We start from the raw sequence: 24,409 nt of genomic DNA on the forward strand, positions 1-24,409 counted from the left end.
GTGGCCTTTTATTTTAAAAAACCATGCTGTCAATTTAGATTTTATTCAAGTCTGCATAAATACATTCAAATCACAAAGCCGACCCTTCAATACAAGTTTAAACCTTAGTGATAGGTTCTGCCCCCTCCTGGGTAAATGCCAGAGAGAAAGGCTAGTGCAAAAGCTGGTCATTAGTCACAAATACATTGGGAAGAGCTGGGAAGACTGCTAATCTTGTGTTGTCCTGATCCTAGTATCACAACGTATCTGAAAAGAGAGAACTCATCGTTAGCCTTTTATCTGCAAGACTTTGCTAGCATTAGCACCTGATATGTAAAGTAGACTGGTTTGTTCTCTGCTCTCACAAAATAATATCTTAAAGTTGGTATAAATGTTAGTATAAAGGATTTACAATGAATTGACAACATTTGTGGCAAGTTATTGGAGTGTTACATAAGCCTGCAGGTTGACCACTAGGGCAATGATTAAAGTGTTGGGTGCTGGCAGACTGTTATTGTGCAGAAAAGTTCAGGTTTGTTGTACCTGCTGCGATCAGGGTTTGGCCTCTGCAGCTCTTCTTATCTGGTTTCTTCTAGTTTATTTTCCTCTGGTTTCTCTTTTTTTACTGGCTGTGGAAGGATCCATGGTAGGATGTGAAAATTCAGACTTGACAACCCAATCCAAATAATCTGTACTGATCTGCACAGTAATTCTGTACCATCTCCATCCTCAGGATCAAACTAGTTTTTGACCTGACAGGATGAGCTCACCTTCCCCTCCACTGACTTGAAAACGTTCTCTACGTTAACGTAGCCCTGCAGTGCGAAATCGTACAACGAGTCTCCTGTGTTCTGTGGGAAGGAGGGGGACCGAAAAATTGGTTTAAGCAAAATAGTATACATTAAGAATCCAACATCACAGGATTAAGAATGACCCTACAACACTGTCTTATGTCTTGGTATGGAACAATATGCATTGTCTCCCACACGTAGGTAAAAAAAAAAAAACATGACATATTGACACGCTCACTCACCTTGGCGATTGATGCGGCTTGCTGGGGGTAGTACATAGAGTAGCCCACAGCCATCAGTCCTGTAGGATAGATCAGCTTTTTCACCCTGGAGCCTAGAAGACAGAAGAGAGTGGACCACATAGACTATTTCTATTCAAGGAGATTAGAAACAAGAAAGGGAAGCCGGAGAGGGCAACAGGAAGCACCAGTAGGTTTGAGATTTGTACCCCGGCCTTGTATGGTCTGGACACTACAGCTCTACCACTCGACCAGCCTCTGGCACAGAGACTTACAGAGTGCTTGCTTACCACAAGAACAAGTGGATAAACCCCAAAACAATAGAGATCAAAAACAGGGTACACTTCATCCAAACCCAAAACTTACACCCACTATTTACCTCTTGCAAGAAAGAGTCCAAGGATACCAGCAAATCCAATGACCCCAGCCCGGGGGTAGAATTCAGCAGGAGGGTTTTGTAGGAATGTGAAAGTTTCTGAAACAACAGAAAGTAACTCTGTTACCAAACTGAAACTGACATTCTATTTGTACAAATGGGTATACATTACAGTGTATGAGTAATGTGTGCACTTTATGTGTATCATGGGGTGTGTGTTCTCTTACCATTTCCTAATTGGATGGCACTTTCAACCTTGGGCTTCACTTTTCCAATGGCACCCTGAATCCCACAGGAGAAGAGGACAGTACAGTGAACACATAACATACATCAGTTCATTATCTGCACATTGAGAGCCATTCAGTAATGGATAAATGCTCATTTTTCATTGTTACAGAACAAGTTGACATTTAATAATATGATAATATGATATTTCACAGTAAATATGCTCTTGCTCAGTAGTCTTCAATTCAAGTTTACTGTGCACTTGTGATGCTTTATATTGTTTGTATTGTGATTGTTATAGTGGTAGTATAACTAGTGGTAGGACTGCTATGCCCTTAGAACCCTCATCCAGTTCTGTTTGCCTACAAAGAGAACTGTCTTTATTTACCCTGCAATAGAGTTAGAATGACCTACAATACAACGTTTTACTTTGCTGTTTACAATCCATATTTGTAAATTGGGTTTTATTGCCTAAAGCACAAGTCAATCTGTCACCCAGTAGGGAGCTCTAGTTGAAACATCAACCAACAGCACATTGTGTACCATTGACACGTTGTAAAGACATTCTGCACTGCAAAAGAGCAACTACCAATAAAGTTCCAACCACTGCACTGTACTGACAAACATGCGCTGTATGTTAATGAGCTGCTTATCTCCGGACTGAAGGAGCCAATGGGGCAGAGGTCAGGTGGGTGACTTAGAAGCAGTGATCACAGCCACAAACAGAAGCTTCTAGAGCAGAAATGGAACAGCCTGGCCGAGCACAAATGGAGAGGCTGAATGGGTTTTAAAAATGATTTACAGAGTACTTTACCAGTCTCTTAGACATAACAACTAATCAGATGAATCTCAATCCCCCTCTGTGAGTTTACGATGATGTGTGTGTGTGTGTGTCATCACGCAACAGACGTCATCAAAGCGCGCAACAGAACAGTGTACTGTCTACACTCGTTTTTTTGGTTTTATGAAATCGTTTTAATTAAATCGTTTTTAATCATAGGTAAAGTTTGTATTGCTACAGATTCTGCGACGCGGTCACCCTTTACGGCTGGAACCGCAAGTTGTGTCCCAGATTCCTGTTACGCTAGCAGTGCTAGCCCACCGGTGTTTTTATCCATCCCTGGGCACAAATGCGTCAGGTGTGAGATGTTCTCTTTCAAGTATTAGTTTCGGTATTTCACTTATGGGATACGCCCCCAGTGTATTCGTCAGAAGCCTTTATTACACTACGCCTGCCATGATTGGCTGGATGTCGAGATGTGTGCGTCGGGGAAGGATGTCCCTCCTACCCTATAAAAGGTCCGACACAGCGTCTCTGAGTCATTCAAACACCTCTTCTCGCTTTTCATCAGAAAGCTTACCTCGACACGACTGCATTTTCCTGAAATAGCTAAATTGTCCACAGACGTGAGCTTACAATTAGCTCGCCAGGCACTATTCTCGGGATTGTGCGGTGGTGACAATTTTCCTTTCCCTTCACCATAGCTAGAGGAAAATTATTCACTGGGTACAGCTGTGACACGGCTAATTTGTTCACTTTTTTTATTTTTTACTTCGGCAACAAAAGTCTTTACTAGCTACACCAAGCTATCTTTTCTAACCTGACCATTCGGAAACAGTATCTGGCCATCACACCGAGTGCCACCGTCGGAGATAACCCATTAATCGCTAGTTATTGGACTAGCCTACCACGCTAGTTTTTTCTGACAGCTAAAAACATAGCATCCAAGCTATGGCGATGAAAGCATCTGCCACCCCAAACGAGGAGAAGCTCTCGGCACGAATCTGCTCTTGTGGAAACATGATATCGGCCAAGGACACCCACTCGGTGTGCTCCACTTGCCTTCGGCTGCAAAATGCCCAGGAAGCATTAGCCTCCCCCGGCTCCTGTCCACACTGTGCCTTCTTCACTGTGAAGAGCATCCGTCGCAGGCTAGCACGACAAGCAAGCCTGAGTCAACAGGACCCTAACATGGGGGCCGGCGTCCCCTGAGGTGATGGATATCCCCACGGGAGATCGTGGAGCGACGGCTAGCATTAGCTGGGGCAACCAGCTCGACGCCATTGCCCCGCTGTTGGAAGACTCCAGTAACGACCTCGCAACCCCCCTGTCGGGCTTCCTGATTGGAGATGACAACGACTCCACAGGTTTTTCCGACAGTCTCCTTTCGGAATCACCAGATGGAGACGAAGAATCCTTCATCCCCTCAGGCCAGGCCACCAAGCCTCCTGCCGGGGAATCCGAAACCGGACATGCAGGCGGGGCGCAATCCCCACCAGCTCTCGGTGTGGACCTGAAGGACGTGTGCAAACGCGCTGCGAGTAAACTTTTGATTCCCTGGCCCAATTCAGTAGCAGAGACCACCACGTCCCGCTACGAGGGTAAGAGGCTACCCAAAGCCAAATGGGCAGCCAGGCAATTACTGCCAGTCTTCCCAGAATGACTGGAGGAGGTTACCCGTACTTGGAGTACACCTTTCTCCTCCAAGAACCCTGTCCAAGGTGGGTCGGAGTTGGACTGTGTTGACATGATGGGGATTGGGCTTGCCCACATGGCCCCCATCGAACTCCTGGTGGCTTCCCATCTACACCCCAGCCAGAAGTCCTCCATGACCTCGACTGGCCCCACCTTACCAACCAAGTACGAGCGCTTCCAGTCCTCTGCGACAGAGAAGGTCTACAGGTCGGTTGCCACAGCGGTGAGGGCTCTCAGCACCGCCTCCATGCTCTCGGCATACCAAGCTAAGCTACAGGAGGAGCTAGCGCTCACACCAGAGCCGGGTCTATGGGATGAGATCTGTATTGCTCATGATATCCCAGGAGAGGGCTCGATGGCTCAACCTATCCACGGTGTCTGATAGTGAGAAGCTGAAGATCCTGGATGCTCCAGTAGACCCTAAAGGCCTTTCCCGTCACACCGTTAAGATGATGCAGAAACGGTGCGAGGAGAAAAAGAGGGAAGACACAGCCCAGTGCCTCCCCTGTGCCTCGCCGCACCTTCGCCCAGGCTGGAGCGGGTCGACCCCCCCTCAAACTTTAAGATCCCCAGGCGCCCAGGTCCCCAGGCTGCGATCCCAGGGCAGCAGAGAACCTCGGACCCTTAGGGCCCCTGGTCTAAGAAGCCCCCCTTCCCACCCATGGCACCAAGAGGCCAGCCTGCCCCTAACCCCACCCAGGGGGGTAGGGAGGAAGAAGCGAATGGCCTAGTGATGTCCCCATCGCCAGAGAGGCGAGAACAGTCTCCCCCAAGCACTGTTCTATCCCCTCCTCCAATCCTGAGCCTGTTCCAGGGTGCAAGTACCCAGGCACTTCAGTGTTCTTTCCGGCGTACCGGGCCCAAGTTCGTGGTCACAGAGTACAGCCCAAAGAGGAGAAGAGACAATGTTCAGATGGAGGCCCCGAATAAGGCCCCCCTCTTGTCTCACAAACACTAGCCAATGTCAGTTCACATAAAAAATTGTAACACTAGCGCAACCAGGCTACAGGCCAAGCGCGCAGTCAGACATGTTGTTTCTCAAAAAATCTAAACAAACAGGGTGCCTCCCTATAACGCCACCAGAGGGAGATACCGCTCCTTCTATGGTGACAGGCCACATAAGCGCTCTCCCGCTACATTTTTTACATTTACATTTTAGTCATTTAGCAGACACTCTTATCCAGAGCGACTTACAGTTAGTGAGTGCATACATTTTTCATACATACGCTACGAAGCCGGACATGCGCAGTGCGTCACGAACTGTCATACACCAAACTGGGTACAGGGTATGATAGACAGGGGATACAGACTACAATTCACTGTCACCATGCCTCGATTCATGGGAATCATATACACTCAGGCTCAGGGGGAATCAGCGTGTGTACTCCAGGAGGAAATCACATCGCTAATAGGGAAAAGGGCAATAAGAATTGTTCCTCCCGAGCAAAGCCACTGTGGTTTTAACTCGAGATATTTCCTGCTTCCAAAAAAGGGGGGCGGCACACGCCCGATCTTAGATCTATGTGCTCTAAACAGGCACATGAGAAAGTACACGTTCAGAATGTTGACACACACTGCTCTGCTACGTTCTGTGCACCCAGGCGATTGGTTCGTATCCGTCGACCTGAAGGACGCTTACTTTCAAATCTCAATATACCCCCCTCAGAGGAAATTTCTCAGATTCGCTTTTCAAGGCGTTATCTACGAATTTCTGATGCTCCCTTTCGGCCTCTCTGTCACCTCGTGTTTTTACGAAGTGTACCGAGGCAGCCATAGCCCACGAGAGAGGGGCATTCGGCTGATGACGTACATAGACGATTGGCTGCTGTGCAGGCAATCAAGACAAGAGGTCTTATAAAACATTCAGCTATTATTGGAACACCTGACATTTCTAGGTTTCAGAATAAACACAGTAAAGAGCGTTCTGATTCCCACGCAGACAATCTCGTTCCTAGGTTTAATCCTGGATTCGGTATCTTTCAAAGCTTGCCTTTCTGAGTACTGAATCTGGGGGCAGATTTACTTTCCAGGGGGAACCCTCCATACGGAGAGTGGAAGCTTCACCCGGAAGTATCCAATCAGGTTTGGATGCACTTCGGCATTCCAGTAGATGGAAAATACTCAGTATCCATTGTTCTTTTCCCTGAGGGATCAGGAGGCACCGATGGGAGTGGACGCGTTGGCGCACGAGTGGCCACGCGTCCTCCTGTATGCATTTCCCCCACTGGCCCTGATTTCCCCCACCTTAGCCAGGGTGCGGGAGAAGGCTCTATCTCTCATACTAATAGCACCACATTGGCCAGGGAAACACTGGCTAGCGGAGATCACTCAACTGCTATGCGGCCATTATTGGGTATTTTTCTGTAGACTATATATTAAACATAGTAAATATTTTGTATTTTTCAGTAGAACTATATATTAAACATAGTACATATTTTTAGACTATAAAGTTAAAACATAGTTAATCATAAAGACAAGCAGTACAACTAAGTGAATACAGAGGGTGGTACAGAGTGATACAAAGTGTGGTACCGATTGGTACACAAGGAGGGAGCCTGAGCCAGAGTCAGGACATGGCTCTTGGGAATGGGCCTGCTCATTCTTACTATGTGTGGGAAATATACACTATGCATGAAAATGGTACATGTCTGAGAATTGATTATACTGTTATGCATGAGGCAATGCATAAGGAATTTCTTAAATGTATATGGTTGAGAATGGGTTATGAACCTGACATGTTTAACCCTCCCGTTGTCCTAGGGTCAAAATGACCCGCCACTGTGTTGAACCAACTTTATTTAATTTTTATATTTTTTGGATCATTTGTGAGAAGGAGGCAGTGATACTTTCTTTAAAGTCTGGACAACGGGAGGGTTAAACCATATTTAAGTATTGATTGATATGTTTTAGAATAAACAGAGTAGAGCCAGGAGATGGCTCTGTTATTTTTTACACGAGAAAGCTTGGTTCTGCCACTATTGTTTCCAAACTAGATACATAGGAGGAGGAGAAGTCAGATTTCGCTACTATCATCAATTAAGAGAGTGGGCGGAGCAGTCAAAAGATGAAAGCTTGGAAACAATGGTGGAGGAACTAAACTGGGAGGGTTTAAGCTAAAGAAATATGTAAAATAAGCAGGAATAGAATTGTATATAAACTGAGGGCTGAGTGTTGGGAAGGCAGTTGCTCTGCAGACCAACTCGGCTGTTGCTTTGTGTAATAAAGTCTATCTTGATTCTACAAAAACTCTGGAAGAACTTTGATTTTTAATAAGTATAGTGATACATTTCTACGACATAATTGGCGACCACGAAGGGACTGGGAAAAGAGACCACAGTGGTGCTGCGCCATCTGGAGGAGGCTGGACGAATCACACACAAAAATACAGTGGCCACTGTTAATAGAGGTAAGCGACGTTCTTACTTTTAACATAGAAATTGTGTGATTCGCTCAAGCTGATTCTGAAGGTCAGGTACTGGGGGTCTCTCCAGTATTAAGGGCTAAATTTAGGAAAAGTACAGAGTTTTTGTTGGAATGAGAAATAAGCATGCTCTATCAACTGAGCTACATCCCTGCCGGCCATTCCCTCCCCTACCCTGGACGAATTGTGCGCCGCCCATGAGTCTCCCGGTCGCGGCCGGCTGTGACAGAGCCTGGATTCGAACCAGGATCTCTAGTGGCACAGTTAGCACTGCGATGCAGTGCCTTAGACCACTGCGCCACTCAGGAGTATATGCAATGTTATTGATTGTTGATAATTGTAAGTAAAAAAATCCTGTGAATACCGCTCTAGGTATATTAAGAAAATATAACACTAGAGGACTGCATAGACAGGTGCCTATGAATACAGTTTTGGAGAGCTAAAGTTAGAATTCCAGAAGTACTGTGTGAGTGAATAGCTTGCCTATGGCTACCGCTCTAACGTGAAGTGCATTGTTAGAGGCTGCTCGGGTAGGTGGTGCATAAGTCTGAAAGAGTTCTGCTCATCCTATGGTAGTGATGCAATAATTAGACAGGGCCAATCAGGTAAAGAAGTAGGTAATCCTGAGTAGGTAATATAATAATTGGAAGTAGCGCTGGTCATCCAGAGTAGGTGAACCGTTCTGAAATAGCCACCAGGGCTTCAAAATATAGAGAAAGCTTTAAATAGAGCAGGTCTGCTCATCTCGTGCGGGTGAATAGTTTGCTTGAGCGACTGTGATTCATTCAGTTTTGATTCGATTGGATGTTTCATCTGTCTCATTCAGGTTGCTCATTTGATCAGCTTGATCTATTTGTTTGATTCGATTGTTTAGTCTGACTCCTTTTGTACAAGACTGGTTTATTGGACCTGCTTGAGTTTGCGAAAGCAACTCTTTCATCTTGGTCAACTGGTCTGACTCAATTTGTGCATTCAACTCGTCGAAGTCACTTGATTGATCATCTGATGTATTTGTTCAATTCGTCTGATTAATTTGTTCGTCCTGCTGGTCATTCTGTCTGATTCATTTAAGCACGGGCGACTGCTCATCTGTGTGGGTGATCAGAAAATAACAAGAAATCCTACAAATAATAGCCTTTTCTGTGTTGAGGAAGTGTCAGGAAAGGGACTATATTTGAGGTCGCTTATAGCTTCTGTCTCTGGTGGGGAGAGGGCTGCCCAATCTCGCATTAGGAAGAGAATAATAAATGGTGCGTGGATATTCATTGACAAACTGAGTGTGGAAAACTCACGTTACCAGGAGAGGTATGATAAATCCTGTTGGAGGAACAGGTCACGTGTATCGGTGTGGTTGTATGACGTCTACACATTGTATTTCGGCCAATCTTTTAGGGTGTGTTTCGGCCATTATATTTGGAAAATGTAGAGGTGATTTAGGATTATGGTAAAATTGACCATAGTAAAATGATAAATGTGATAGGGTTAACATTCCAAATTTTGGCCCTTTTATAGAAGAAAATATTCCTGCAGGTTATACAAATAGTGATTAAGCGTGTTTGAGAACAACATTGTGTGAATGTGATATGAGAGTGGTATGAATGTGGAAAATGAGTCGCACTCTGAAGTTTGAATAATAAGATATAGAAAGAAGTGTGTATGATAATTTGATATAAGTTTGGACAATAAGCTTTGATATAATGTTATCTTGGTGTTCCGTACAACACTGCCCATCATAGAATATTGCGGGATGGTATTAAGAGCGGGATGCTAGTTTAGGGAGTAGTGACCAGTCTATAAGATTCTGGGAGGATCATATGACTGAGGGGCAGGGTCCGGGTAGCTAAAGTTGTTGTTCCACTGGGAGTAGATTATGATAAACTGATTTGTAGTAAAGGAATCTCATTATGTCGCAAGGGAAAACATAATCCATTTGATTAAACTCGTTAGATCTGTTTCCAAATCAATGAATGTAGATTTGACTCGTTGACTGCTAATTTATTCCCCTTGAGCATGTGAGATCTTTGCAAAGAAACACTTGGACGACCTGTAAGGCTATTTTCTGGTAATTGTGTTATGTGCCAGATGTTAAGACTACAAACCATTGTAATTGGGATATTTGCGGGATTCACTTGTCATTTCAATAGACATACAGTGGGGAAAAAAAGTATTTAGTCAGCCACCAATTGTGCAAGTTCTCCCACTTAAAAAGATGAGAGAGGCCTGTAATTTTCATCATAGGTACACGTCAACTATGACAGACAAAATGAGGAAAAAAAATCCAGAAAATCACATTGTAGGATTTTTTATGAATTTATTTGCAAATTATGGTGGAAAATAAGTATTTGGTCAATAACAAAAGTTTCTCAATACTTTGTTATATACCCTTTGTTGGCAATGACACAGGTCAAACGTTTTCTGTAAGTCTTCACAAGGTTTTCACACACTGTTGCTGGTATTTTGGCCCATTCCTCCATGCAGATCTCCTCTAGAGCAGTGATGTTTTGGGGCTGTCGCTGGGCAACACGGACTTTCAACTCCCTCCAAAGATTTTCTATGGGGTTGAGATCTGGAGACTGGCTAGGCCACTCCAGGACCTTGAAATGCTTCTTACGAAGCCACTCCTTCGTTGCCCGGGTGGTGTGTTTGGGATCATTGTCATGCTGAAAGACCCAGCTATGTTTCATCTTCAATGCCCTTGCTGATGGAAGGAGGTTTTCACTCAAAATCTCATGATACATGGCCCCATTCATTCTTTCCTTTACACGGATCAGTCGTCCTGGTCCCTTTGCAGAAAAACAGCCCCAAAGCATGATGTTTCCACCCCCATGCTTCACAGTAGGTATGGTGTTATTTGGATGCAACTCAGCATTCTTTGTCCTCCAAACACGACGAGTTGAGTTTTTACCAAAATAGTTATATTTTGGTTTCATCTGACCATATGACATTCTCCCAATCCTCTTCTGGATCATCCAAATGCACTCTAGCACATTTCAGACGGGCCTGGACATGTACTGGCTTAAGCAGGGGGACACGTCTGGCACTGCAGGATTTGAGTCCCTGGCTGCGTAGTGTGTTACTGATGGTAGGCTTTGTTACTTTGGTCCCAGCTCTCTGCAGGTCATTCACTAGGTCCCCCCGTGTGGTTCTGGGATTTTTGCTCACCGTTCTTGTGATCATTTTGACCCCACGGGGTGAGATCTTGTGTGGAGCCCCAGATCGAGGGAGATTATCAGTGGTCTTGTATGTCTTCCATTTCCTAATAATTGCTCCCACAGTTGATTTCTTCAAACCAAGCTGCTTACCTATTGCATATTCAGTCTTCCCAGCCTGGTGCAGGTCTACAATTTTGTTTCTGGTGTCCTTTGACAGCTCTTTGGTCTTGGCCATAGTGGAGTTTGGAGTGTGACTGTTTGAGGTTGTGGACAGGTGTCTTTTATACTGATAACAAGTTCAAACAGGTGCTATTAATACAGGTAACGAGTGGAGGACAGAGGAGCCTCTTAAAGAAGACGTTACAGGTCTGTGAGAGCCAGAAATCTTGCTTGTTTGTAGGTGACCAAATACTTATTTTCCACCATAATTTGCAAATAAATTCATTAAAAATCCTACAATGTGATTTTCTGGAAAAAAAATTCTCAATTTGTTTGTCATAGTTGACGTGTACCTATGATGAAAATTACAGGCCTCTCTCATCTTTTTAAGTGGGAGAACTTGCACAATTGGTGGCTGACTAAATACTTGTTTTCCCCACTGTAGGTTCTGCATTACTGACTAAAATCTGGGTTTCCGATTATAATTAGACTATGGCCATGGGTTGCTTAGATTGATAGAACAGCCAGTGTTTATTTTGTGATGTAAGACTGGACGATTTGGCAGCTTGCTTGGTTCAAATTGAAAGACTCACTTATTCAACATGAATAGCGGAACATATTCGAGGTAGTCATTTTTTGCGTTGCCTAATGGTTTGCTAGCTTAAACTACTGTGAATAGGGTTGTAATTTAAAATATTGAATTAAATATGGATATTAATTAAATATATGCTTGTCCACTATAGCAAGTGTTTGTTTTGTTACCTGTAGCCTAATCAGAAAAGACAGTTACCTAACTCTACTGACTTCTAATAATAGCAGACTGGCAATTGCAATAGAGCTGTTGCCATGATCTTAATTGATAACAAAGGAAAGTAAGTTAATAGGGAAGTTGAATTGGAAACATTCTTTGACAATTTCTAATTATTATTACTCAATTCTATAGTTTGCGTAACACCAGTGATTTATCCAAACATTTAATGAATTCTAAAACGATAATCTATTTCCGTTACGTGGAACAGTGGATTGCAGGTAGCTTTGACTATTATGCTGATGGGACAGCACCAACTCTTTTTAGGTTCTAGATTTGTTAAACCACAAATTTATATTTTGACTAAATTAATGCAATAGGCTACAATGATAACATTATCGGATCGGGGCACAATCTAATACGAAACACCTATTACCTATGTCATTGATCCAGTAACGATACCAGAATAATAGAACCACAAATAGAAGTGTCTATAGTATTGAGAGAAGTTCAGTGGGTTATTCCAAAACGAGCAACAATAATAAGGGAACAATTAGGTACAAGAAAAACAGTAAGGAAAATATTGTTGACTTTACACCCTAATATAGACACTGAACCAAACATAAGGCTAACATCAGGGAGACCAAGAATAGAGGGAATAGAGATGGCAGGAACACCAGTAGAAATCATGAAGAAAAGGTTCCCAGAGAATATCTGATAAATGGGAACTAAGAACCAGAAAAATAGCAACAAAATGGCCAAAGGAATGCATTTTGATGTGACAGTGTGTGAGGACATGGATGCCCTAATAAAGAACTATAAAACAGGAGAGAGAAAGGGAATAATGGAAAAAAAGAGAGAACCAAAAAAGGCTTGCTTAACTGCACCACCACCATACACACAAGGGGGGCAGTATCCTCAGGTCACAGGACTAGTCTCAATAACAGGAAATGTAGAGATAGAAGGAGAAAAAAGGGGAAGCAGCAGGCTTCCACCCCAAAAAGAGAAAGAGGATCACACTTAGACATACATTTACATTTTACATTTTAGTCATTTAGCAGACGCTCTTATCCAGAGTGACTTACAGTTAGTGAGTGCATACATTTTCATAGACTGTTATGAGGGACTGAGGGGCATGTTGACCAAACTGGAAAATTATGGGATAGATGAACAAGACGGTGATGGACAGAGCGAGTGGGATGATGCAAGTAATGAGGAAGATGAGGAACTAAAACAGTGTACTGACTCTGAGCAAGAACAGAGTGAGACAGAGGTACAATTATCACAGCAAGGGGCTATGGGAGGCAAATCTATAGTAACAGAATTAGGTGAGGCATTACAAGCCCACCAGGAAAAATCTAAAAGAGAATTAAGAAACAGAAGAACAGTAAAAAAGCCAGACAAGTACGGAGCCCAGTATCCCAGTATTGGTAAAGGGGACACAGGTTCACTATGTGCCTTGGGGTTCACAGGACCTGGAAGGCCTGGTGACTAGACTGCCAAACATACATGAAGGAGCAGGAAAATGGATTAGAACATTTGAAGAACAAACAATGGGGAAGCTACTCGGTGGGAGATTTGAAGGCATTGCTGACCAGGGTGGTGGGAGTGGCCAAGATGGAGGACCTGTTGCATGCGGGTGGGCTCATACAGGCGGTGCGGAGGACATTACTGGATGGCCTTTGACAATTATAGGCCAGGACTATGGCACACTCTGAGAAGAGAGTATCCGGCCAAAATAGACCCTAAAGCACTGAGAGGGGAACCATTTGGGGATAACGAAAACCCTGCAAGTTACCTAGACGACCAGCTCAAGAGGTGGCGACAAGAAACAGAAAAAGACCCAGAGGGGGATCCACTGGTGACAACACTATTCAGGACATCACTGATGGAAGCAATGCCAACGCCTGTCAGAAGCAGACCGGAAGATGTGGTGGGACCAACGTCAAGGTCACGCAAGGAGTTCTGCGACCATATTATCCACACAATGGAGAAATACAGGAGGGATGAATGGAAACTGGCGAAGCAGTGGAGAGACATTCTGAGAAAACTGGGACAAATGCAGCTGGAAGAGCTGACAAGAAAGGACAAAAAGAAAACACAATCCCCAGTGATTACTCCAGTACTGCCAGAAGAGGGTGACATGGCACCTGTTCTCCAGGGAGGTTCACAACCACTGTCTCAACCACAAGGCCAAAGAGCTCCTGCCATACCAGTAGTGAATGTGTATACACAACAATCCCCTGGGCAGTGGCAAAACAAGGAATCAAGGGCACCAATCACAGCAGCAGACATACCAAAATGGTGGACCAGGAAGACCACCTGGTGTCTGCTGGGGGTGTCATCAATCAGGACATATAAGAAGGAATTGTCCTACCAACCCATGGCTTCCCAAGCAACCACAACAGGGTAATTGGCAAATAAATGACACCAGCTCAGGCCCTGTGAACCCATGGGGAGGACCAAACCAGGGATACTAGGGATGCCCAGAGAATCCTAGAGGGGAGGGTCAGCTAGTGGCAGTAACTATGCAGGCTGAAGAAGAACCTATGCTGCAGGTTCAGGTGAACAATAGAGGCACACCCATGATGATAGATACTGGAGCAACTTACTCATGTGTAAGTGGGCCTCCTGTAGCTCAGTTGGTAGAGCATGGCGCTTGCAATGCCAGGGTTGTGGGTTCGATTCCCACGGGGGGCCAGTATGAAAAATGTATGCACTCACTAAAACTGTAAGTTGCTCTGGATAAGAGCGTCTGCTAAATGACAAAAATGTAAGTCCAAATTATACCTCTCACCTCCCCATGTCAGGCAAAGACAGTAGGATTTTCTGGACAAATGCAGCTAATACCTATGACAGTTCCAGTAAAACTAGAAGCAGGAGGAAAAGCTACCTGTATTAGTATCAGAACAAACTCCAGTTAATCTATTAGGGAGAGATGCACTGTGTAGAATGGGCATCCAAACATCAGAGGGACTAATAATAGATCAGGAAGGTGTACGTCCACAGATGATGATGGCTACAGAAAAAAAAAAAAAATGTATACTGGATAGGGAATATAGAATCACCAATACAAGAGGTCCTAAAGAAATTGGGAAAATGTATCAGGGCTCAAGTTCCAGAAATGAGATTACCAAAATTAGGCTCTCATTGTACACTGCAATATGACCCAGATCAAAATAATTTGCTAGAACAACTATGGTTGAGGAAGGCATGGGGTAAACCGGCTTCCATGAGATCACAATATTTTATAAGAGGGAAACAAGGGGCAGCAATGGAAGCACAAGATGCTCCAGGATCTGATATCATACAGACCTGGTTTGAAATACCAGGAACAGAACCTCACATAACACTTTTAGTGGCTGAGGGATATCAGGCAAAAGATCTAGGACCAATGATGAAAAAGGCTAAAAATACACAGTGGGTATAAACAGAGAATCCATTAATCTTCCAGTCTGTTGACAAAAACCTAATTAAAGTCCTATGCTTTTCAGAACTGATGGGGAAACCACAGGAAGTGGAAATAAATGGGGAAAGACAGATGCCAGTAGTTAAGGAAGAAACAAAACAAGAAAAGCTAAGGAAACAAATGAAAAGTATGATTACAGAAGACTTATGGGCAAAACGTGATACAGCTGTGGGTTGGGTAAAATCAGCTAATCCAATTTGCATTAAAGTAAAGGCAGACACAAGACCCCCATGGAAACAGCAATACCCAATGACACCGAAAGCAGAGGCAGGAATTCAAGCTACAATAGAGGGACTGATAAAAGCAGGAGTTAAAACCCAGAGTGACTGTAACATGCCACTGCTACCAGTACTAAAGGCAGACAAACAGATGTGGAGACTGGTTCATGACCTGAGAGCAGTGAATGAGGTAGTTCAAGACTATAAAGCAGAGGTACCCAATCCACACACACTGTTAACAAACATTCCACCAGATGCAAAATGGTTCTCAGTATTAGACTTATGTGGAGCACTTTTTAGTGTACCTTTAGCATAAGAAAGTAGACACTTGTTTGTGTTTACTTACAAAGGACAGCAATTTATATACACAAGGAATTAGATTGAAACAAACAATTCATAATTTGATGGAGTACAGTGGAATTATCTTCATGTTTTGTTAGTAGTTAAAACGTTTGGGTGGCTGATTAAGATGTACTATAGTGAATGTTAACGAAATGCATACTTTATTTTCCAGGAGAATGGGGATTTCATAATCTCTCATTGGAATGTTTCCTGAGTCTGTGAGCTGAGGAGAGCAGTTAGTAAAATGTGGCAGTCTTTTAAGTAGGCCGTAAGAGGGAGCTACCGAATTAAATAAGGCCTGGCCATTTGTTTGTTTTTGCCCTACGTTTTACCACACACACCAGCACACACAACCCACCTATTATGAATATTTGTTAGTTGTGTAGGGTTTTTATTTTTGGTTTAATGGATTTTTCACAGGTTAGAAATAATACACCTTAAAGGGCACATACATTAAATTTTCTGAAGTTTCTATTGCCAGAGGTCTGATTGCACACATGTAAATTCTCCTGATAAGAAATGTACTGAAAAACCCAATGTAAACCTGGTACAATTTTTTTTTGGAAATGTTTGAAATATCGTTAAATACTATCTGAGGTAAAGGTGGAAGAAAAGGGAAAGAGACACTCACTTAAATGGGGTTGAATGACCTCTGACCTCTGTTCTGACTTTCTGGTGAGGCCTGATCACCCTCACTAGAAAGCCTAGAGACATTGTGTGAGATTTAAGTGTAGAATGTAAACACTAATGATTAGAAGTTTATAATTTAGCAATAGGCCTATGTGTGATTTGGACCATGACAAGGACAGAGAGAGAGCTAGCCCTGAATGAGGGACACCTGTCGCTAGTCAGTTTTACTATTTCTTGAATTACCTTATGGGATACAATTAAGTGAAGATGTTATCAAGGGTTATCATTCTAATTTAATTTGTTATTTGGATTTAACAGGCAGTGTTGTTTTGTTTTTTGGGCTTCACCTCTGGCACTAATGAGCTATCGCATGCAAGCTAACATAATAACGCATCTAACACCGCATGAAATGCTTACGGTCGACCCATGTCAGTGCCGGTGCTTAGGGGACCATATGAGTGTCCGCCTCTAGAGTAATTGGAAAGGGAATTAGAAGGGTAAATCAGACAACTAACTGTTATACAAGTTTGGGGTCACTTAAAAATGTCCTTGTTTTGGAAAGAAAAGCAATTTTTTTGTCCATTAAAATAACATCAAATTGATCAGAAATACAGTGTAGACATTGTTAATGTTGTAAATGGCTATTGTAGCTGGAAACGGCTGATTTTTTATGGAATATCTACATAGGCGTACAGAGGCCCATTATCAGCAACCATCAGTCCTGTGTTCCAATGGCACGTTGTGTTTGCTAATCCAAGTTTATAATTTTAAAAGGCTAATTGATCATTAGAAAACCCTTTTGCAATTATGTTAGCACAGCTGAAAACTGTTGTGCTGAATAAAGAAGCAATAAAACTGGCCTTCTTGAGACTAGTTGAGTATCTGGAGCATCAGCAATTGTGGGTTCGATTACAGAATCAAAATGGCCAGAAACAAATAACTTTCTTCTGAAACTCGTCAGTCTATTCTTGTTCTGAGAAATGAAGGCTATTCCATGTGAGAAATTGCCAAGAAACTGAAGATCTCGTACAATGCTTTGTACTACTCCGTACACAGAACACAGCAAATTGGCTCTAACCAGAATAGATACATTAGAGTGAGCAAGAGGACAAATACATTAGAGTGTCTAGTTTGAGAAACAGACGCCTCACAGGTCCTCAACTGGCAGCTTCATTAAATAGTACCAGCAAAACACCAGTCTCAACGTCAACAGTGAAGAGGCGACTTCGGGATTCTGACCTTCTAGGCAGAGTTGCAAAGAAAAAGCCATATCTCAGACTGTCCAATAAAAATAAAAGATTAAGATGGGCAAAAGAACACAGACACTGGACAGAGGTGTTCGGATCACAAAGAAGAACATTTGTGAGACGCAGACCAAATGAAAAGATGCTGGAGGAGCGCTTGATGCCATCTGTCAAGCATGGTGGAGGCAATGTGATGGTCTGGGGGTGCTTTGGTGGTGGTAAAGTGGGAGATTTGTACAGGGTAAAAGGGATCTTGAAGAAGGAAGGCTATCCTCTGTAGCTCAGCTGGTAGAGCACGGTGCTTGTAACGCCAAGGTAGTGGGTTCGATCCCCGGGACCACCCATACACACAAAAAAAAAAAAAAATGTATGCACGCATGACTGTAAGTCGCTTTGGATAAAAGCGTCTGCTAAATGGCATATTATTATTATTATTACTCCATTTTGTAATGCCATGCCATACCCTGTGGACGCCGCTTGATTGGAGCCAATTTCCTCTTACAACAGGACAATGACCCAAAGCACAGCTCCAAACTATGCAATAACTATTTAGGGAAGAAGCAGTCAGCTGGTATTCTGTCTATAATGGTGTGGCCAGCACAGTCACCAGATCTCAACCCTATTGAGCTGTTGTGGGAGCAGCTTGACCGTAAGAAATGCCCATCAAGCCAATCCAACTTGTGGGAGGTGCTTCAGGAAGCATGAGGTGAAATCTCTTCAGATTACCAAAGGTAACTAGAATGCCAAAGGTCTGCAAGGCTGTAATTGCTGCAAATGGAGGATTCTTTGACAAAAGCAAAGTTTGAAGGACACAATTATTATTTCTATTAAAAGTAATTATTTCTAACCATGTCAGTGACTACATTTCCTATGCATTTTGATATATTTCCTATTCAAACTCATTTCATGTATGTTTTCATGGAAAACAAGGACATTTCTAAATGACCCCAAACTTTTGAACAGTAGTGTAGGTTTTAATTACCTTCATTTTAGGCGATCTGAGGAACTGAGGGAGGACTACAAAACATTTTTAAACACCCTCGCTAGCACAGGAAAGATAATAATTATCTCTGGCCACCTCCCTGCTACCGAAGGGGTTTGGAACGTTTAAGCCGACTCTTTGCCCTGAACGAGTACATGAAGACTATTTTTGTGACAACTTTGATTTGCTGTGGGAGGAACCAGCACGTTTTAAAAGAGACAGGATTCACGCTAACAACAGGGGTTCGAGGATTATTTCCAGCAACATCGCAAACTGTTCTAGAGAGTGACGGACAGGGTCTGGTAGTGCTCCAGTTCTCCCTGTCAGAATACGCAACAGGACATGGAAAGCATATCAACTCCTGTAGAAATGGCACTATGGTTATTGTAAGTAACCTAATTTATGTTCCATTAACACCGCCTTCTAGTGAGTTTATACAAACTATTATCTCCTACCATTCTGATAGATTGGAGACTGTCAGAAAACGTGGTTGTAACGTTAATCATTTGGTTACCTCGAGGCAGATGCCCCAGGGGCAGAGGTGCCCACACTCATTGAATATGGCGCTTTTAAATGTTAGAGCAATTACAAGTAAAACCTTTCTTGTGAATGACCTCAATACTGAGCGCAAAGTTGAATGCATGTTTCCCACTGAAACATGGCTGTCATCAGACTGAAGTGCCGCTCTTATTGAAGCCTCCCCTCTGGACTACAGCTTTTTACTCTATCAGAAAAGGGAAAACGGGTGGGGGGGACAGCCTCTATTTTTACTAATGCTCTCAGCTGTAAGGACATTTCGTTTGGCGACTTTGGGTATTTTGAGCATCGTGCTATACTATTTAAAAGTCAGCCATCAGTGCTGACCATAACCCTGTATAGGCCACCAAAGCACTGCCCCACTTTCTTTACTGATTTATCTGAACTATTGTCTATTGTCCTTGCGAACTATGATAAAATCATTGTGTTTGGTGATTTTAATATTCATGTTGACAAAGAGACTATCACGACTTCCTCCGAGGCTGCCTCCTCTCCTTGTTCGGGCAGGCTTCGATGTTCGTCGTCACCGGCCTTCTAGCCACTGCCGCTCCTCATCTCATCATTCCATTTGTTTTGTCTTGTTTATTACACACACCTGGTTCATATCCCCTCTTCAGTACCTGTTTAAGTGTTCCCTCTGCCCCCTTGTCTTTGTGTGTGATTGTATATTGTGAGATTAGTGAAGCTTGGTGGAGCTCCTTGTATTTTGTATCACCAGGTTATTTTCCCTGTGTGCCTTATTGGTTTCAGTGCGCCTGTTTTGAGCACTGGACTGTTTTGACGCTTTATTGCGTAACTCTGTATTCCGGAATAAATCCTGTTATTCTGTGATTTACCCTCCTGTGCCTGACTCCTTCAAATCACCACATCACAGAGACTGACCAAGGCCATTGAATTTATGAATATTTTGAGCTCTATGGACTTTATCCAACATGTTACTGGGTCCACCGATAACTGCGGCCATACTTATTACCAAGGGGCTTTCTATTGACATATCCTCTATTGTTGCGTTATCTGATCATCACTGTGTATTTTTTACTACAATGTTGCCCATAGGACAGGGTAATATTGAACGCATTATTAAGAAACGCTATCTTACCTCTGAAGTTGCTACAGATTTTGTTGAGTGTATGAACAATACTCCACCACCTATTCTGCCTTCCTCTTGTGATGATTTAGTTGATAACTTTAATAGCAAATTAAGGGCAACCATTGATGCCATAGCTCCAGTAAAGTTGAAAAAGGCCACATCCAAACGGAGAGCCCCTTGGATGAGTGAGGAAACGAATCAATTAAAGAGAAATTGCAGAGCGGAAGTGGAGAAAGTCAAAGTTGTAGGTCCAATATGATATTCTGAGAGAGCAACTTGGCATATATAACAAGGCAATTAGAAATGCCAGATGGGCTCATTTTTCTAACTTGATCACTATTAATCAGAATAATTTGAGTGCTCTTCTCGACCATTGATGGCCTGATAAATCCTACCCCTGCAAACCTATGTGAACTTTCCTCATCTAAACCTAGGTGTTATTTTAGATTCTGAACAAAATGTAGAATCACACATTAGGAATGTGACCATAATAGCTTTTTACCAGATGAGGAACATTGCCAAGGTGCGGCCGTTTCTCTCTCAGGCTGATACAGAGAGAATCATCCAGGCTTTTATTACAAGCAGGCTTGACTACTGTAATGTTCTCCTGTCTGGTCTACCCAAAAAAGCCATTGGTCAACTGCAAAACATACAGAATGCTGCAGCATAGGTACTGACCAAGACCAGACGGAGAGCACACATTACACCGGTTTTAATGTCTCTGCACTGGCTGCCTGTGAGTTTTCGAATACGTTTTAAGATTCTTCAGTTGGTTTTTAAATCAATCCACGATTGTGCACCCCAATACATATCAGGCATGCCTTTGAGTTATGTGCCTTTGAGTTATGTACCCTCAGGTCCTCTGGCACTGGCCTTTTAATGATCCCAAAGCCTAAGACCAAGAGGCATGGAGAGGCACCCTTTAGTTATTATGCCCCCAGCCTCTGGAACGGCCTGCCAGAGAACCTGATGGGGGCCGAAACTGTGGACATATTTAAAAGAGATCTTAAAACACATATTGTTAGCATTGCTAAAAAGGGTATTTTTTAGTTGTTCAGTTTGTCATTATTTTGTTTTTATCTTATATTTGTTGTGTAGTAAATATTTCAGCTTTTATTTTCATTGTTTTTTATTAGTGTTTTTCCTGTAAAGCACATTGCGTTGCATTCCATGTCTGAAATGTGCTGTAAAAATAAAGCTTGATTTGATTTGATTTGAAGTGTATGTGTGCGTGGCTATGGGGGAGTACCTGAACATTTTCCACTGCCAAATGGCTTGTTTGCTGAAAGGGGAGCAGATCATTGGTGTGACCACAGGGGCAGAAGCAGAGCAGCACAATCACGACTAAAACTTCATAGGAGAAAGACAAAATCATTTCAACATGTGCAATGATTATTGATTGCAGCATGGAATCACAGTAAAGGTTTACTGGTCCATGTGAAACACGGTACAGATTTACTGGCCATGGTGAAACACAGTACAGATTTACTGGCCATGGTGAAACACAGTACAGATTTACTGGCCATGGTGAAACACAGTACAGATTTACTGGCCATGGTGAAACACAGTACAGATTTACTGGCCATGGTGAAACACAGTACAGATTTACTGGCCATGGTGAAACACAGTACAGATTTACTGGCCATGGTGAAACACGGTACAGATTTACTGGCCATGGTGAAACACAGTACAGATTTACTGGCCATGGTGAAACACAGTACAGATTTACTGGCCATGGTGAAACACAGTACAGATTTACTGGCCATGGTGAAACACAGTACAGATTTACTGGCCATGGTGAAACACAGTACAGATTTACTGGCCATGGTGAAACAGGATGTACTATAGCTCTAGACACATAGGAATACCAGTAAATATTAACTGATCTCTGGGAAAACAAGTACTGTTGATATTCAAAGAGAAATCGAGATGAATTGACATTAGTGAGACCTACTGTAGTTAATATTTACCAGTCACAAATAATCACAGTAAATCTTTGCAGGGGTGCATAGTAAAATATGTAAAAGCAGCTGGGATGATCATGTAAAGCAGGGCAAAAACGTTTCACATTTCAGTGCCCATGTGAAGTTCTAATCTAAGTTACATATCTAAACAAACACCCAACAACTGTCCTTATTTTCTGATAGGAAAGACTGTTCCTAACAGAGGAAAGAATGACTGTCACCCAGTAGCTCACTGGTGAGTAGGGTTATCAATGTACCTGACAAAAAGTAGCGTAGGGCTCTGCCAGTTTCCTTAGAGTGGTAACACCTTGCTCCAAGTGCCCTATCTCTGGCTCCACATAGCGGAACTTCTGCTGTGGTGTAGTGTAGAGGGAGAGCTGCAACAAACAACATGGGTCAGTTACCTCATCTCAATGTTGGCTTACCTCAGATTGGACGTATGCTGAAAGACTCCAGAAAGTGTGATTATGTGCACAATGCAGTACCTCATCTGTATTTAAGGTGACATTTGGATTGTCCTCGGTGGCAGCAAACACAGTCCCTGACATCAGGCAGAGAGTTCCAGGCACAGCAGCCACCCCTGCTACCTGGGAAGACACAGAATGACTGGGACATCAATGGCGCATTTCCACCTGAGACTTACCCCACACCAGTGTGTTGCTAGTGTTTATGTTAATGTAAGCTCTAGTGTTATTTTTCGGGAACTATATTTCAATCAGGAGTGTGACACAAGACTTGGGGCGAGCGGAATCGACAACGTCTGCATCATCAAGACAGTTGCTTTGTGAGAAGGTGTTAACCGTGGAACGTGTTAACCCATGTTCAGTTAGCCATTGTTATTTAAATGCAAGCTGAAAAGTACCAGTGGCCTGGCCTTGGCCCCAAGTCAGAGCAGGTCCACTGAGGCCATGGCCCAGTGAGACACTGGAGCTGGGTCGTGGAGCTGGAAACAAAAATCTGATCCTTTTTGGTAAAACACCAGGGTAAGTCTCAGGTGGAAATTCGCCACAACAGTTTGGTCTACACCCTCTCACACAAAGATGGTAGGTCTCGCTGTGAGTAATGTGAATCGCGTCAGCCAGGCTATTACCTAGTGAGGCCATCACAATGTTGCAAGTTTCACCTGTCCAGCAGTATGTTCAGACAAGGAAACACCCAATGAGTAGAAGCTAGAAGTTGTAATGGAATTGAGAATTGTGGCCCTCAAGTCTTACAGAAGATCAATGTCGCCATCTAGTGTAAAAAAAAAAGTATATTGTTCATCCCATTAAGTAGGCATGTGACAGTACCAGTCTATCGAGTGTCTGTCCAGTTCATTTACATTTTTAGTAATTTAGCAGACGCTCTTATCCAGAGCGACTTACAGTTAGTGAATGCATACATTTTCATACTGGCCCCCCGTGGGAAACAAACCCACAACTCTGGCATTGCAAGCGCCATGCTCTACCAACTGAGCTACAGGGGTCATGAACTTCTAGCCTAAGCAGTGGTTCCCAAACTCCCCCCCACACACACACCACCACACACACACACACACACACACACACACTTCCTACCCTATTAACTACTATTTCACTGTACTCTGTGACCCTGTGCATGTGACTAAATAGAAATAAAACGTCTAATCTAATCCTAGTACCCCTGGTTGGGAACCACTGGCAAAAAGCATGTTTTCGAATTTCCACACTGTAGCAACATGACAAGATGGTAGGGGATGTAGCTCAGTTGGTAGAGCATGGCGTTTGCAACGCCAGGGTTGTGGGTTCGATAAAATAATGTACGTGCTAACTGTAAGTCGCTCTGGATAAGAGCGTCTGCTAAATGACTAAAATGTAAAATGTAATGTAAATGTAAACTCACTGGATAAATAAGTTTGAAAAACTAGCTGAGTAGTCTCACTTTTCACTTTAGTTGGCTATGCATGAGTGACAAGAGATAGCTACCTCAAAGCGCTAGAAACTCTTAAGTATGAGTATGAATGACTCCGACATAATGAAGAAAAATGTATACTGTGTGTTATGCATTTCATGCAATGCCCTTCATAATCATGGTGTCTGGCTCGCTGTCCTTATGCCCTCTGTGCTTCACCGGGGATCGAGTCCCCTTAATTTTATTGAAACAGATCGCTATTCAACTCAAGCAGTAAATTAACAAACACATGATAATAACTCAATGAGGACTGAATAGGACATCAATTAATTTAAGTTGTTACGCAGTACATAAAGTTTATATTCTCACCTTGTACATGATCCTTTCTTACTGTGCCAAGCTTCGAGTACTTACGGTGTCCGAGAGGGGACATGCTGCTTCTCAGGCCGCATTCCAATCCGAAACTCGCTATCTTCCCTCAACTCTTGTTAATCTCCT

The 24,409-nt window shown here is 43.1% G+C and overlaps 1 protein-coding gene across 2 annotated transcripts; it reads right to left on the minus strand.

Annotated features, from left to right (window-relative positions):
- Nucleotides 1-27: 27 nt before the first annotated feature.
- LOC121579562 (MICOS complex subunit MIC26) lies at nt 28-24,381 on the minus strand. 2 transcript variants are annotated; one of them, XM_041894271.2, is made up of 10 exons: nt 24,281-24,381; nt 22,528-22,629; nt 22,300-22,419; nt 21,328-21,360; nt 1,613-1,667; nt 1,389-1,484; nt 1,013-1,104; nt 750-830; nt 523-608; nt 28-246 (listed from the first exon to the last, which is right to left on the minus strand). In XM_041894271.2, the coding sequence occupies exons 1-9, from the start codon at nt 24,287-24,289 to the stop codon at nt 558-560; spliced, it is 639 nt and encodes a 212-aa protein (XP_041750205.1). In that variant the 5' UTR covers nt 24,290-24,381; the 3' UTR covers nt 28-246; nt 523-557. The 2 variants fall into 2 exon arrangements, with proteins under 2 accessions (XP_041750205.1, XP_041750206.1); XM_041894272.2 differs by lacking the exon at nt 21,328-21,360.
- Between the last annotated feature and the right edge of the window lie 28 nt (nt 24,382-24,409).

This window comes from Coregonus clupeaformis, chromosome 13 (assembly GCF_020615455.1).
Source record: "Coregonus clupeaformis isolate EN_2021a chromosome 13, ASM2061545v1, whole genome shotgun sequence".
NCBI lineage: Eukaryota > Metazoa > Chordata > Actinopteri > Salmoniformes > Salmonidae > Coregonus > Coregonus clupeaformis.